General features: G+C 39.0%; 1 protein-coding gene across 1 annotated transcript in view; it reads right to left on the minus strand.

Moving 5' to 3' along the window:
* The window catches only part of ITGBL1 (integrin subunit beta like 1), a gene marked incomplete at its 5' end in the record, with an annotated part of 198,056 nt that overhangs the window by 106,915 nt on the left and 74,585 nt on the right, over window positions 1-16,556 (minus strand). Inside the window, one exon of the mRNA XM_081084144.1 lies at window positions 4,490-4,636. Coding sequence (XP_080940270.1) covers window positions 4,490-4,636 — 147 coding nt within the window. The remainder of the gene's footprint in view (window positions 1-4,489; window positions 4,637-16,556) is intronic.

Below are 16,556 nucleotides of genomic sequence, written 5' to 3' on the forward strand. Positions count from 1 at the left end.
TTTTTGTGTGCTTTTTTTCTGAAAATGATTTTAACTTATAAAAGTTTGTTTCAAATCTAGTGCTCTAATTCATGGTCCTGCCTCATTTCAATTTTTTCTTTAATTATTAACCTTATTTTTCATTGTCACATTTATGCTGTCTCTCAACCATCCACATAAGTATTCATTAAATTTTCTTGTTGCCTATTATATTATTGGAAAACTATAGGAGATAATAAGAGGAAAACTATAGAAGATAATGAGATGAATAAAATTATAAGAGATAATAAGATGAATAAAATTAAAACTAAGTAAATCATAGACCAGGCAGAAAGAGCTAGATGATTAATAATTTATACAGGGGTGAGCAAAAGTAGGCTTACAGTTGTAATACAAAAAATAATAAGATAATAAATAGTAATACAAGAATAAACTCTGTTTCACATACAACTGTAAACCTGCTTTAGCTAATCTTTGTGTATGTATATATGTATCTATTTATAATATTTTATATATATACTAGGGGCCCGGTGCACGAAATTCGTGCACTGGGTGTGTGTGGGGGGGAGTGTCCCTCAGCCCAGCCTACCCCCTCTCACATACTGGGAGCCCACAGGCGTTGACCCCCATCACCCTCCGACCGCCTGATCGGCCCCTTGCCCAGGCCTGACGCCTCCGCCAGAGGTGTCAGGCTTGGACAGGGGACCCCCATCTCCCCCCGATCACTGGCTCTGGCCCCCGCCCAAGCCTGAGGCCTCTGGCCCAGGAATCATGCCTGGGCAGGGGACCCCCATCTCCCTCTGATCGCTTGCTCCAACCCCCACCCAAGCCTGACACCTCTGACCAAGGCTTCAGGCCTGGGCAAGGGGACCATCATATCCCCCCAACCCCCGGCTCCGCCCCCCACCCAGGCCTGATGCCTCGGCCAGAGGAGTTGACCCTCATCACCCTCCGATCACCAATCACCGGATCGGCCCCTTGACCAGGCCTGAGGCCTCCGGCAGAGGTGTCAGGCCTGGGCAGGGGATCCCCAGCTCCCCGCGGTTGCAGGCTCCGCCCCTGCCCAGGCCTAACCCCTCTGGCCTAGGCATCCGGCCCGGGCAGCGGGGACCTGCAGTGGCAGTGGGGGGCGCCGCGATTGTGGGCTTCGCTTTAGGCCCAGGCAAGGGACCCCTAGCTCCTGGGACTGCCAGCTTCGACCGTGCCCAGCTCCCATCGCTGACTCCACCCCTACTTCCTGCTATCACTGGCCAGGGCGGCAAAGGCGCCTGATTCTCCGATTATGGCTGGGGGGCAGGACAAAGGCGGCCCCAGGGCCGCCTTTGCCCTGCCCCCCAGCTCTTAGCTCCCCCCTGGGTTTCCGATCACTGTCAGTGGCAGGGGGCTTCTTCCTGCTTTCCCTTTCGCCTCCCTGCATTGTGCCTACATATGCAAATTAGCCGCCATCTTGTTGGCAGTTAACTGCCAATCTTAGTTGACAGTTAATTTGCATATAGCCCTGATTAGCCAATGAAAAAGGTATCGCCGTACGCCAATTACCATTTTTCTCTTTTATTAGTGTAGATAAAACCAGATGATACAAAGGCATTTGCAACAGATTTGTGACAAATGCTTTATAGAAAGTATAAACTTAAATCCTAGTCTGGTTCTGTGAAGGAGGGAAGGCACAATAAAAGAGTAAGTTCTAGAGCTGGCACTTGACCATGGATAGAATTTCAACAAGTGGAAATGAAGAAAAGATGTGATATTGAGGAAAGAGCTTGAGCTAAGGATTACAAGTGGGGAATTAAAGAACAGTGAAGCATCTGACCTGAGTTTGAAGAAAAGGGTAGGTTGAAGCCAGATAGTAGAGGATCAAGACTACTAGTGAAAAATTTTAGAATTTATCTGTTGGAATTCCTGGAGGCTTCGTGGTTTTGGAGAGAAAGATATAACATAGGAGTGTATGCAGTAGTTATTTTCAGGAAAGATGGGAAGAAACGGTCTCTTCCTCTGAATTCTACAACTTCTCACTGACATCTCCCACAGGCAGGCTCATTCCCTTCCACACATTGGAACCATTCCTGGCTGATGTAGGAAGTTTACAACAGCTCAAAGACTTCCTGTCTCACCTACCAAGGAGAAATCACAATTGAGGCTCCAAGATATGGCGTATGGAAGACCTGGCAAAAGTGCCAGACTCCTGTGTTCATGCTATGTCCTACTGCTTCTCTCTCTTGGTTGCCAGTTAACTCAGGTTCTAGGACTGGTCTTCTGTTATGCCAGATTATTTTAGCACAGACACATCCTTCTGACTAATGTAGCTGTCTCTCTAGGATAGCTTCCCAGTCCTTTTTTTTTTTTAATATATTTTATTGATTTTTACAGAGAGGAAGGGAGAGGGATAGAGAGTTAGAAACATCGATGAGAGAGAAACATCGATCAGCTGCCTCCTGCACACTCCCCACTGGGGATGTGCCCGCAACCAAGGTACATGCCCTTGACCAGAATCGAACCTGGGACCCTTGAGTCTGCAGACCGATGCTTTATCCGCTGAACCAAACCGGTTAGGGCAGCTTCCCAGTCTTGAACATTGGCCGCCCTATACCCTTGTGCAATGGCATCACACTTTACTTCACCCTGCAGACTGTGCTTGCCTTTCTGGGCCCCTACAGAGTCAGAAGATTCTGGAACTCCATTAGTCCCCAGCTCCATCTCAGCCTGCTCTTCAGTCTTATGCCCCACTCCATTTACCTCTTTCCTCTTCTGCTCCAAGCTACTTCCAGAACACCACATTGTAATATGAAGTGGAAAGAAAGATTAGTAGAAAGAACTCATACACGAATGCAATTTGAGGGGAGTGGTCCTGAACTAGGCTGGTCAAAATAAGACTGACTATAGGCTATAAAGAATAAACATTGTTGGGTCAATTGAAAAAACTGGAATATGAATGGCAGATTGCATCAAAGCTTTGTATTAATGTTAAAAAATATAGGGATATAGATATCTGAGAAATGTGTTTTGTACCTTACTAAATGTTTTTATCTATTAAAAGAATTCTGTAAAATTTCTCCTTAAAGATATCTAAATGTAGTGCATCACATGTTTAGATTTCTTATGTTGAAACATCTTTGGATTCCTAAGCTAAAATCTACCTGTTGAGTATATTATTAAAAAGAAGAAAAAAAAACCAAAAACCCAAAACCCAATACCTTGAATTTAACTTGCAAACAAAATAAATAAATCCAAAAAATAAAGAACAAAGAAACAAACAAAATTCAAGTATTATGACTTAAGAAAGTTTGGAAAGCATAAAGTTTTCACAACAAAAGAAGCTGTGTGGGGGTGTGAGGGGCGAGCGTGTGGGTGCACACACATTTGGAGGGGTGGGTGTTATGAACTGGAAGTAGAGAAATCTGATTGAGAGAAAAGAAAAGACTGAAAGAAGCAAGAATATCAGTCAACACAGAAAGTGGCCTGGCTGCTGAGACCATTAGTCATGGCCCCTGATTGGTCCATTCACATCTTGCATTGGACGTGGCTCTGATTCCCAGGAGCAAGAGCAGAAAGCCTCACTGCACTTGGGCTGCACAAGAGCAATTCGTTGCAAATCAAAAACTGGAAAGGTCTTATCTACGATTGCAGGACTCTACCAACAAAGTGAGCTTCCGGAGGGAAGATAGTCATGCCTGTCGTCAAATCCTTGCTAATAACAGGAAGAGCAAAGGCTCAGACAGCTGGATCTACATACAAATTACTCAAGAGCTTTAAAAATCCACTATAGTCCAGAGACCATACCCTGAGACAACTGAATCACAGCCTATAGTTTAGGACACCAACATTCTCAAGTCCAGTCAGGTTGTGAAAATCTGACTTTGAGGCTCCATGTGACCAAATGTTAAGAGAATTTAATTCTAGCAATACTGGCTGAAAACCATTGGAATTGAAACTGTATGAAACTGTAGTTGTTTTATTTTTTTAAATAGCGTTTTGGTAATTAATTTTAACAGCTTTTCTTTAAATTTCTAAAAATATATTTTAAATGATTTCTGTGAGAGGTAAAAATATTTTGATCAAACAAAAAAGCTTGCTGTCACTGTATTCTTTAATGAGTTTCACATAGTGCATCAGAAACTTCTATTTAATTAAAAAGGTTTGGTTTTATTTGATGGCTGACAAATCTGGATCTGTAACAGAAAATAATTAAGTCAGTTTATATAAATAATTTTTCAAAGATTTATTTCAGCATTCAAAATCAGGGCCGACAATGTACATCAAATGTCATCGGGGTGTTGTTTCCAGTGAATTTCCTACTTGAAGGAGGCATTTGGAACAGCTGGAGAATATCAAACTTGCCAGTCTCAGCAAGGTGACATTTTTTTCTATTGATTTATCTGAATTTCATTTCTAAAAAATATACTCAGAAGCAGTTTCATTCAGAGGTTCAACACTCCAAAATGCATAAGTACTTCCATTAAAAACCCAAATTTGATTATTTCACTTAAGAATCTTCATAGAATCAAATTCTTACCTGCATTAGAGCAGATGATATCTTGAGAATTCTTGCACATTTGGTTACTTTTTTTCTTTGTCAGGTCACAATTAGTTGGGTACTGGCAAGCATCCCCAGACCATCCTTTGTCACATTTGCACTTTCCACAGTCACATTTACCATGGCCTGAGGATTTAACGACATCCAGTTAGACTCAAATTGTTTTCCAAAAAACAAAAAACACACATTATTATAACTAAAAGAGTTAAGGGTAATGTTGGTTCAAGATTGAGCAATAATAAATTCAAACATATATATTACATTGACTAAAGGGTAATGATATTATTATATACAGTATAATGGAGTATGTAAAATTTATTTAAATAACCAACTTTGAGAAATCATGCTAAAACGTTAATTTATAGAGACATTAGGATAGATAATAAATCTGAAGTGTAATAAACATAAAAAAATTTAACATAGAAGAAAACCTCAGTACCTCCACATTACAGAGACAAAAGCCCAGTAAAAATTATTTTCATGTAAGTACACTTTATAGCACATAAAACTACAAATTCTGAGTAAGGAATCTTACATGAATCTCCACTCAACCAAACTTTGGCCTTTTATTTATTTGAATCTAACATGTAATAAAATTGTATAGATATATAAATATCACCTTGGGTAAGATTGACATGAAAGCTAAGTATATAGCTTGTTTCTCAATGAGGAAATTTGGTTCAAGAATCAAAAGAATAAGACCCACATTCATCTATTGCCACACAAGTTTCTCAACCTTTCGTGCTCTCAAATCTACAGTTTGCTGTTTTTATTGCTGGGATCATTAACTTTATTAAATCTGCTTAATGAAGCCTAGTAATGTTTTCATTGGCTACATATAAGTTAGATTGAAGTGCAAAATATGTATAACCCTTGGACCTTGGCTCTAAGAATTTACAAATTCGAAGTTGAGACTGACATATGAAGAGAATTGATGTCAGACTTTCTGTTAAGTTTGAGCAATACAGTTTATGACCTATAGAAATAAAAAGGAAGAGACTTTCTGGACTTCCTTGACCTTTAAATAAGCCTTGAAAGGTGAGGAGAGTTTGAATGGGTTGCAGGGATAGTATTCTTCTTTATTTTATTTTATTTTTTTATTGATTAAGGTATTACATATGTGTCCTTATCCCCCCATTGCCCCCCCCCCCGCCCCCCTCCCCACTCATGCCCTCACTCTTCTGGTGTCTGTGTCCATTGGTTAGGCTTATATGCACATGTACAAGTCTTTTGGTTGATCTCTTCCCCTTACCCCCACCCTCTCCTCCTTTCCCTCTGAGGTTTGACTGTCTGATTGATGCTTCTCTGTTTCTGGATCTGTTTTTGTTCATTTGTTTATGTTGTTCATTATATTCCACAAGTGAGTGAGATCATGTGATATTTATCTTTCTCTGACTCGCTTATATTATAATATTACTAGAGGCCTGGTGCACGACATTTGTGCATGGGGGGGGGGGGGTGGTCCCTCAGCCTGGCCTGCACCCTCTCGCAGTCCACCCCTGAGGGGTCCTTAGCGCTGCTGCAGAGGCTGGAGAGGCTCCCACCACTGCCACTGCACTTGCCAGCCATGAGCCTGGCTTCTGGCTGAGCAGTGCTCCCCCTGTGGGAGCACACTGACCACCAGGGGGCAGTTCCTGTGTTGAGCGTCTACCCCCTGGTGGTCAGTGTGCGACATAGCGACCGTTCATTCTGCCGTTCCGTCGATTTGCATATTAGGGTTTTATTATATAGGATGTCTTAATGCCTGAAATTCATAGACCACAACGGAATGGAATCATTGATCTGGTGCGAACAGTTATTCAATGTGGCAGCCAAAATCCACATGATGAGGTCCAGATGGTCAGTCAGAATGAAAGGCTCAGAGGTCCCATTTGGGCAAGTTCAGCAGAGCCTGCATCTGTGATTGGCTGTGACTTTAAAAGTCCTCTGTGTGTGACCCAGTCCATGTAAACGTTTCTATTCCTGTTGCATTTTTCAAATATTGCATGCACCATAATTGTAATTCACTTCATCCAGTGCACATTACTCTTTCAAATTGATTGTTTCATTTTGCATTCCTGTCTGGCCCTACATGATAATGTTAATCTCCGCCAACTTGGTATCATTCACAAACATAAGTGATCTCTCCTGCCAACCATTCAGTCTATTTATAATATATTAAGCCACATTCTTGAAGGAGCTAAGCCTTTTTGATAAATCAAGTGTGTTGGTAACTGTAAGGACTCTTAATATTAGTGTATTAGGTTGAACCACATAATATTTTAACTTTTCTAAGTTGAATATCAGCTATTTCTTATCTTCATCTCCATATACAGTCTTCATATCAACAATGTTAATAGAAATGATTTAGAAGAACAAGGAACAGTAATGATTTGCTAAATCTGGAATAAAAGAATACTCAATTCTTATTTATATCGGATGGGACAGTTTATTTGGAGATAAATATATAATTTTTTAGAAAGAAAATTATCTTCAGATGATTTTTACTCTTTATTCACAGTTAGGAAGAGCTTTGGAAAACCTTGGGGAATAAGGTTATGATATTATTGTGGTAATCTCCATTAAAGTATCAATAACATGGTTTTTAAAAATATCACATTTTTCAAAAAATTATCCATTGTGTATTAGCTTTCTGGGGCTTCCATACAAAGTATCACAAGCTTAATTGGGAGCAGGCCAGGGTGAGGGACACCCCCAGTGCATGAGTTTTCACGCCCCAGGCCTCTAGTATATATATAAAAGGATGGCCCCTGCCTAGAGCTACATGAAATCCTAACCAGCACAGCATTCACCATTCCTGGCTGTCTAGACCAGCAATTTTCAACGTTTTTCATCCCATGGCACACATAAACCAATTACTAAAATTCTTTGGCACATTGAAAATATATTTTTTGCTTATCAGATTAAAAAAAGGGTATAATTTTGATTCATTCACACTGGAAGGCTATTGTTGTGTTCACTGTTGTCATTTTTAAATTTTATTTCACAATCCAAAAGAAAAGAGGTCAGTGTTCCTGACTCAATAGTCAAGTATTGCATGTTTTAAACATTTCTGTGGCAAACCAGTTGAAAATGACTGGTCAAGACCATTCCAGTTCTGGTTCTTCTCCAGATAAGTCAATTTCCACAACTACAAAATGCGGTCTTAAAATAAACAGTCCAACATGCTTGACAATAAATCTGTTGCCCTTCAAATAAATTCCCTAAGGAATCCAAAGAAAACAAGCACACAAAACAAGAATGTCAGAGAAATGCCAAAACAACTCCCAGCCAAAATAATGAAGATGGAGATGTAAAAGGCTTAGTTTCCAGGGCTTTCAGTGGTTTAGGGAAGACAAACCAGAGTGGAGAGTAAAACCCAATAGTTTAGTCTCATTTTCAGTAAGGAGGCAGAGGGGTGTGGTTGGCTTTCTCCAGTGCTTCCAGTAAGCTGGGGCCTTGATCTCCACTGATAAAGGCATTCCAACAAACAGTATAAAAATTTGTAATTTTAAATTAAACAATGCAACAGCAGCAGCATCACCATTCTTCATAATCCTTTTCACCTGAGTAATGCAAAGGCAGTGGTGATGAACTCATTAAAATCCATTAGTGCACAATAGAGGGGAGTTGACACTATTTATTTTTAAATGAAAAGCTGTTTCAACATGGAAATAAGGACTTTACCAGTATTGAAAGAACTTTTAAAAACCAATCAGCCATTACTAAATACCAATGAAAAATAATTATACTTTTCTTTGGCAAATATATGGAAGAAGAAAAAATAGAAAGAGACAGCCCTTATCTCTCTTTTTCAAGTTTACTGATATTTTGGATGGAAATAAACTGCCAAAATGAATATGTTTATTGGATTAGCTATATGTCCTTGGCTTCAGTCCTCTTGAAGTCTTAAAAGGTAAAAAGTAGATAGGTAGGTATTTAGGTAAATCAGATAGATAGATAGATAGATAGATAGATAGATAGATAGATAGATAATAGATAGGTAGATTAGGTATAGAAATAGGGTGAATGAATAAAGAAGATAATATTTGTTATTCAGCCACTAAAAAGAAGGAAATCCTGCTACTTGGGACAACCTGAATAGTCCTTGAGAACATTCTGCTAAACGAGGTAAGTCAGAGAAAGACAGGTACTGTGTAGTCTCATTTATGTGTAGAATCTAAAAAATAGACAAACAAACAACAACTGAAAGTAAACTCACAGAAAAAACTCAGATTTGTTATCAGAGGCAAAAAGTGAGGAGTGTGTGAAATGGGTGAAGGTGGTCAAAGGTACCAACTGCCAGTCATAAGTAAGTGCTGAGGATATGATGAACAACATGATCTGTAGCTAACACTGCTATCTGGTATATTTGAATGCTTGCAAGAGTAAATTCTAAGAGTTCTCATCACAAGGAAAACAACTTTTTCTTTGTATCTATATGAAATAATGGATATTAACTAAACTTATTGTGGAAATTATTACATAATATAGGTATGTCAGGTCATTATCCTGTATATTTTAAACATACACAGTGCTGTATGTCAATCATATCTCAATAAAACAGCAAAAGTCCTGGTTATTAATTATTATTCATTACCACTGACAACAATTTTATATGGAAGAGGGTGGGTGTTCCAAAAATGATTCTGGGTGTCAAATTAGCAAGGTATACCACTGATGGAGCCTCATGATACCCCTGAAATTTGAGCACCCAGTTGGCCCTGCAAATCTATTTGCTTTGGTCAAATATGTATATTCCCAAGACCTGCATTGTGTCCTATTTCCCAGTAGATTCAAACATGCTCATTTAATAACAGACACACTCAATTTTTCTCCTATTCTTTCTGAGCTACTATAGATTCCCAGTCTTTTATAGGTACAAAGACAAACAAACAAACAAACAAACAAAAAACTAACTATGCCACATCTAGAATTCTAAGAAAAGATTGTGAAAGGATCCCTTAAGTAATATTACAATTATTATGGTTTGCTATAGAAACTTGACCATTTTCAAGATGGGGCATCAGTCCCGTTTGCTTCTCAGGCTAACAAAAAAGGACTTAAATATATCTGCTTCTCAATCCTGAGAAAGTTACAATATGAACAATAGAAGAGTTCTGTGTAGAGGGAACATTTGCCCTAAGAAATTAAAAGGTCTGTTCTCTCCTCCTGTCTGGACACTAATCAGTCATGTGGCCTTGGTCAGGAAAATGGAAAAGAAAAACAGGAAGCCAGTAATAACAGGCTCTCAGGTACTGATGGTCTTTTATACAGGCTAGCTAGTCTATTTAATTTCCATAAGGAGCCAGTGAGATAGATTTCATTTCCAAGTTTTACAAATACGAGGACTAAAGTATAATTTACTTGCTCAAAGTAACATGGTTTGTAAACTGAACAGCTATGTTTTCACCATTACACCCAGCATTATCTGTTTAGTTGCAATACAATAGACTTGAGAGGGCGCTTTTGTTCTCGGAAAGGTGATGCCAGTAAAAGGTATGGTCTGGTGGCTTGACAACACTGCTTTAGCTTTGGAGGTTTCCTTTCAGGACTCACAAGCATAGAATTGGATTATTCATCATAGCTGGTGAAAGAACTGTAACAGTGAAATTATCCCACTTTACTATTTAAAATGAAAGAATGCCACAGCCGTCAGATAAAAGAGTTCAGGAATCCAAACCTCAATGTGCTCATCTGCAAAAGTAAGAGTTGGACTAACTAACTCCAAGATGCCTTTCATCTCGAAAATTCCATAAGATAGCTTCAATTAGTTTCTTTGTCTCATGACAAAGCAAAATGGTTTCTTCAAATAGGCATTCAACATATTAGTACAAGGTAATGGCAGTGGACATCAATTGTTGCCAAATATTGTTTGCTACTGAAAACAATCATGAGCAGTTAAAATCTTGTTTGTTTTTAAAAGCACCCATTACAATATTGTAGATTATCGTGATATGTTTATTTTTAAAGTGGGTTTGGCATGAATCAGTACTGCTAAAATTAATGGATTTAAAATTAAAATTCTGGTGACCTTAGAATGGGGAATAAAATATAAATTATAGCAAACAATACATAATATTTTGGATGACTCTTAGGTAGCACATTTTATAAAGTTAACCATATAACTATATATCAAATTCTTGCAAGAATTACACACACACACACACGCACGCACGCACGCACGCACGCGCGCGCGCGCGCACACACACAAGCTAGTGGATTCAGAAAACCTAGTTGTTAGTATAGATTCTTCCACAGCTGGTTTTGTCACCTTCAACAGGCTAGTTAATCTTTGAACTTTTCTGGCCTCATTTTTTTTTGGGGGGGGGGGCGGGGGTCTGGTAAATTAAAAATGTACGTCTCTCAGTATTTCTCGAGGGATGCAGGATATGTTTCTTTATTAGACCTGTCTCCCAGACCCTGTTTTATCCACATTTCCCAGGAAGCTGGTACTCCCTTCCCTATCTGAAAATCCATGATACTAAGAGCCTAAGCTGCATTTCTCAGGTTCCTGAGGATGGAAAGAGAGAGAGGAAAGACCACTTGACTAAATGACAGAAGTGCTCAATTTTCTTTTCCTCTTTCTATCTTCCAGTTGTAAGATTTTATTCATCAGAAAGCTTTCAGAGATTCCTTCACTTTTTTCTACAATAAAAAAATACAGTCCTAGCTGGTTTTTCTCAGTGGTTAGAGCGTCAGCTTGAGGACTAAAGAGTCCCTGGTTCCATTCAGGTCAAGGGCACATACCTGGGTTGCAGGCTCAATCCTCATTAGGGGGCTTGCAGGAGGCAGCTGATCAATAATTCTCTCTCTGTATCGACCAATGTTTCTATCTCTCTCTCCCTCTCCCTTCCTTTCTGAAATCAATAAAAATATATTTTAAAAAATACACATAAAGAGCCCTCATTTCCTTTCGTTTCTGCCTTGGCCTTTTGTCCTCTGTTGGGTTATTGATTCAGGAGTGTCAGTATCAAATACATCAACTGATAAAAGCCATTCAAGCCTTTGAAACTTAACATTCACCAATGATATTTCTTAGTCAGTGGAAATGAATGTACTCAAACTGGAATATAAGAATCTCAGAATATGGTAACCAGAGCAGGGGACCTTGAACTAATGAAATCTCCTCAGCTGTACTGGGGAAAGAGAAGGAATATTACTTGACCGTAAGAAGAATGAAATCTTACCATTTGTGACAGCGTGAATGGACCTAGAAGATATTATACTAAATGAAATAAGTCAGACAGAGAAAGACAAATACCATATGATATAACTTATATGTGGAATTTAAAGAACAAAATAAATGAACACACAAAATTTTAAAAAATGTAGCTCCACCCTTACCATTTACTCCTTCCACATTGTAAATGTGCAATGAATAATCTAATCAATGGAGATATATGTATATGTGTTTGTGTTATATATATGTGTGTGTTCATATACATATGTAAGTATGTGCATGTATGAGACTCTAAACTTTGTCTTTTAATATGGTTCCCAAAAGGGAAAGCACCAAATAAGATGGTATTTAGTGTCCATCCCAATGTTGAAATGTTTCCCCAGAACTTATTGTATCTCTACATTAGATAAATATCAATAATATTCTTCATCTATTTATATGAACCTTCATCTCAAGTTCTAGTGGTTGTCCATAGAGCAAACTCTGTATATGTCTTTATTCCTCATAGCATTAAAGAATTGTGTGTCAAAATGGAGACAACTGTCTACTCCATGAGGTGGTATAATGCAGGGCCTCCGTGTGCAGGCACCAGAGGCAGACTGCCAGGTTCTATGACTTGCTGCCTAGTTCACCTTCAGCATATACTTAATTAGATTCCTAGGCTGCCTTACCAAAGTACCACAAGCTGGGTGACTCCAAACAACAGAGACTAATTCTCTTACAATTCTGCAGGCTAGAAGTTCTAGATCCAGGTGTCAGCAGGACCAAAGCTGCTTGAGACTCTAAATAGAACCCTTTCTTGCCTCGTCCTGCTTTTGGTGGGAGCCAGCCATCCTTGGAGAGCCTTGCCTTGCAGCTGCATTGCTCCAATCTCTGCCTCTGCTATTACCTGGACTTCTCCTCCAGGTGTCTGTTTGTGTCTCTTCTCCTCTACTTATATTATAAGAACAACTGTCATATTGAATTAGGGGCCACCCTACTTCAGTGTAATCTCATCTTAACTCATTACATCTGCAATGACCCTATTTCTAAACAGGGTCACATTCTGAAATCCTAGGGGTTAGGATTTTTTCAACATTTTCTTTTGGGAGGACACAATTCAATCCATAACACCTCTCATTATCTCTGCTTCATCTGTAAATTGTGGATAAAATAATAATACCTATCTCACAGGATTGTTATGGGAATAGAATGAGTTCATTCCCACAAATCATTTCAAACACTGCCCATCAATAACATGTTAGCTATTACAATCTATACTGAAGATATTGGGAGAGCAGGTCACCCTAACACAACTGTCATGATTACTGCAATTCTAAACTTAAGTGTAGAGTAAAAAGTGGATGTTAAGTGCAAATTCTGACTCATGTTTCTCCCTCTCCCATACTGCAGAGAAAAATCCCTCCTCCAGGACTAATAGTCCATCTGGGTTACAGGGAAAAAACTTTCCCTGGATGAGTCCACATTTCACAAAACTAATGAGTACACTGACCAACAAGCTAAGTGAATGATTAATTGTGGCTGAATAATAATTTAAACATTTCAAAGTGCTAATGTGCTCTCAAATATATACCTATTTATATGTGTGTGCATCTATGTATTTTTCTAAAGTCCCTAAAACTTCCCCACATTCATCCTGCACACTTTGGCGTTAGATGCCTTTGGGAAAGCACCAAAAATACAAAAAGCAGCAAAAATGTTTATCTTTTTTATTCAGCTTCAGAGCAAAGCTCCTGACAAATTGGTAGTTTCCAAAATGTGACAGCCATAATTCAAGGCGTGTACAAGATGATATTTGTGATGCAAGAAGAAAATATCTAGAATTAATATTTATGCTTATTTTCATTGTCTTTAAAATAATTTTATAGATTTTATGTGTGCAATTTATTGATATAAAACATGTTTACATAATTTATACTGATAAGAACAGATACTACACTTGATCTTAGCCAAAAGGCCGAGAAGCGATCTACATAATTTATAAATTAGTATACCTATATATGGGTAAATTCATTTTTTAAATGTATGATCAGGGTTTTGAGACAATTGATTTAAGCAATAGGTTTGTAAATTTATAACAAAGATTCTATTTCTTAAGCTAGGTGGTAGAGAATAATATCATTTTTGTTACCTTTTACACTTCTTGATACTATTTCACTCAAAAAAATTAAAAAGAAAAAAAACCCCACATCTGTCAGAATTAATCTATATATATAAAGGCCAACGTGACTGAACGACCAGTCAACCTGTCGCTATGATGCACACTGACCACCAGGGGGCAGAGGCTCATAGCAGGAGCTGCCCCCTGGTGGTCAATTGCTCCTACAGCTAACCTCCCACAGCTGGCCAACCTCCTGTGGCCCCTCCGCAAGCTAGCCAGCCAACCTCCCACCTCCCTTCACCCTCCATTGGGCCAACCTTCCAGGCCCCTCCCCCCAACCTCCCATGGCCCCTCCCCCAGGATGGCCAGCCCCGATTGGCCCCATCAGGACTGGGCAAGATGCCCTGATTGGCGCCAATCACCGGCCAGGCCGAGGGACCCCACCTGTGCACAAATTCGTGCGCTGGGCCTTTAGCACTCATATAAGTAATGATGTCAAAGAGTTACATTTTAGAACTTCAGTGGCATTCAGGAGATGTCACAATCCTGAATCATATCCAAAAGACACTGCATGGGGCAGACTGAGGAATATAAATCTTCATAGCCTGAGGGTCTATGAAGAACTTGATAGAGTGTACTTGATTGTCTGAATGGGAAGACACTATTATTCAGAAAAATACATGCTGTATGCAAGGTGCTAGCAAGAGCAATGAACTGTGTGGGCCTCCAGGAAAGGGATCTGTCACTGCCCTCTGCAGAAGGGGTAAAGTATGGGACACAGAGAGACAGGTTGGAGATCCAACTGCACATCTCTGGAGAGCTTTGCCAATTTTGTCTGGACCAGCTTGGAACAGTTTCAATAGAAACAGAAAAGGTTTCAAAGGCAGCAAGTATCTGACACAGGCCTTGAAGTGTCCTACAGACCCAGCAGGGCACAGCAGGTCAATCACAAATTTTTGGAGAGGGAAGGTCATTAGCTAAAGAGGACTGTGGTTAAAATGAGTTCCATTACTAAATTCCAATGGGTTTATAAAGGTGCCCCAGTCAAAGATTCCAAAATAAGCCTGAGACTTTTTATAAAATGTACTTTTTATAAAATGTACTTTTAAGAAAGAACTCTTTTATTGCTCCTTAATTAAGTCTGTGCAATGGCTAAACTGAACATCATCTATGTCATCTCATGATTTTTCAAATATTATGATCAAGCAATTCTTTGGAATGTTATTTTCTCCTATTCCAACTAAACGGGAGCAGATGGCAATGATTTATTTCTTATTTCCTTCTCACTTAGTTCAAAAATTAACAAACATTTGTATGTTCAGTTAACTTTATTGTAAATCTTCTAATTGCAATGACTTTTCTATTAACTCAGTAACTCCCTAGGGTTTTCTGCTCTCAGCTGTTCTAAAGTGGGTAGTTAATAAAAGTTGTTGACAATTTGGTTGACTTGATTGGAAAGAATGAAATAATTCTCTTGCAAGCAGGTAAAAGCACTTTAAGTCATGACATTTTCTACAATACAAAGATCAGTCACCTGAAGTAGCACTCTTACTGAAATCACATATATTGTAGAGGAGAGCAAACCACACTGAGGTGTGCATTTAGGTGATAAAAATAGAAAGAAAAAGTTTCTATAACAGCCAGTGCACTCAGTTGTCCCGAAGCCATTTAAACCAAGGCATTTGGAGATGGAGAAAAGGGCATAACAGTAGTGGTCATTGCTCCAAAGAGAAGGAACAGCTTCATGCGAAAATAAGAACAGTTCAAAACTTACCAACCCCTGTCCAGGATATTCTTCCTGTTCTTGACTGATGAGCTGTGCCATTCCCCAATCTGGAAGTCTATAGTTATTATAACTCATGATAGATAAGCTTCACCTATCATTAAATTTTATAGGCAACCCATTTTTATAGAATTCTAGATAATGTATCTTGTCTTTCTTTTTCCATTGGCATACAGATATTTACTTTGGAAAATAGCATTACTAACCTACACTATAATGCATAAAACAAACTTCTGAGTTACAAATCACTTCAATTTATATTATCTTATTTGGTTATGGCTATCCAAATGATGCAAAAAAATAGAAAACAAGTATTATCATTCTCATAGAAGATGAGATTCTTGGTAGTATCTTTAAATGATTCCTCCAAATTTTTAGCCACGGTCCCAAGTCATCCACTCAGCTTGGGTACCCTCAAACTCAGGAGCAATGAAATTCCCAACTTCCTGCCCTTCCATCGTCTTACCCTACCCTCCCACATGTTGCATCCTTCTCTCCAGCTCCAGAGGCTACATCAAGGTCCATTCCTTTCAAGGAGCCTTGACTTCCTTGTCTTCTGGTTCATTGGGGGCCTTACTTCCTCTCTCTCCTCTATTACAACCTAAGCCTCATTCTTAGCACCTTCCCCTTATGCCATGAAATTGAATAAGGATCTCCTGATCTTTACAAAATAAAATCAATACTTCCTCTAGTAAACACATGGCCCTACTTTTAGTCTCAATTCCAACTCAATTCTCCCTTTTTTATTCAAATCTCCAAAAAGGAAGTTTTCACTCTCAGTCTCACCTTTTCTCTACAATTGGATTTCATTTCCACCATTCTATCAGTGTTTCTAAGATAACCAGCATGCTTTTTATTCCTTACTTCAATTAACATTTAAGTCCTAGCCATATTGTTCACTTCTCTGTCCTTTGACATCTCCTTCCCCCCCACCACACCTTTTCTTACTCTTCGCTGGCTCCTTGGCTTCCCCCATCAAGTCTAAATGCATAGCATCAGT

This window comes from Myotis nattereri (genome assembly GCF_964212035.1).
Source record: "Myotis nattereri genome assembly, chromosome: 2".
In the NCBI taxonomy this organism is placed as follows: Eukaryota; Metazoa; Chordata; class Mammalia; order Chiroptera; family Vespertilionidae; genus Myotis; species Myotis nattereri.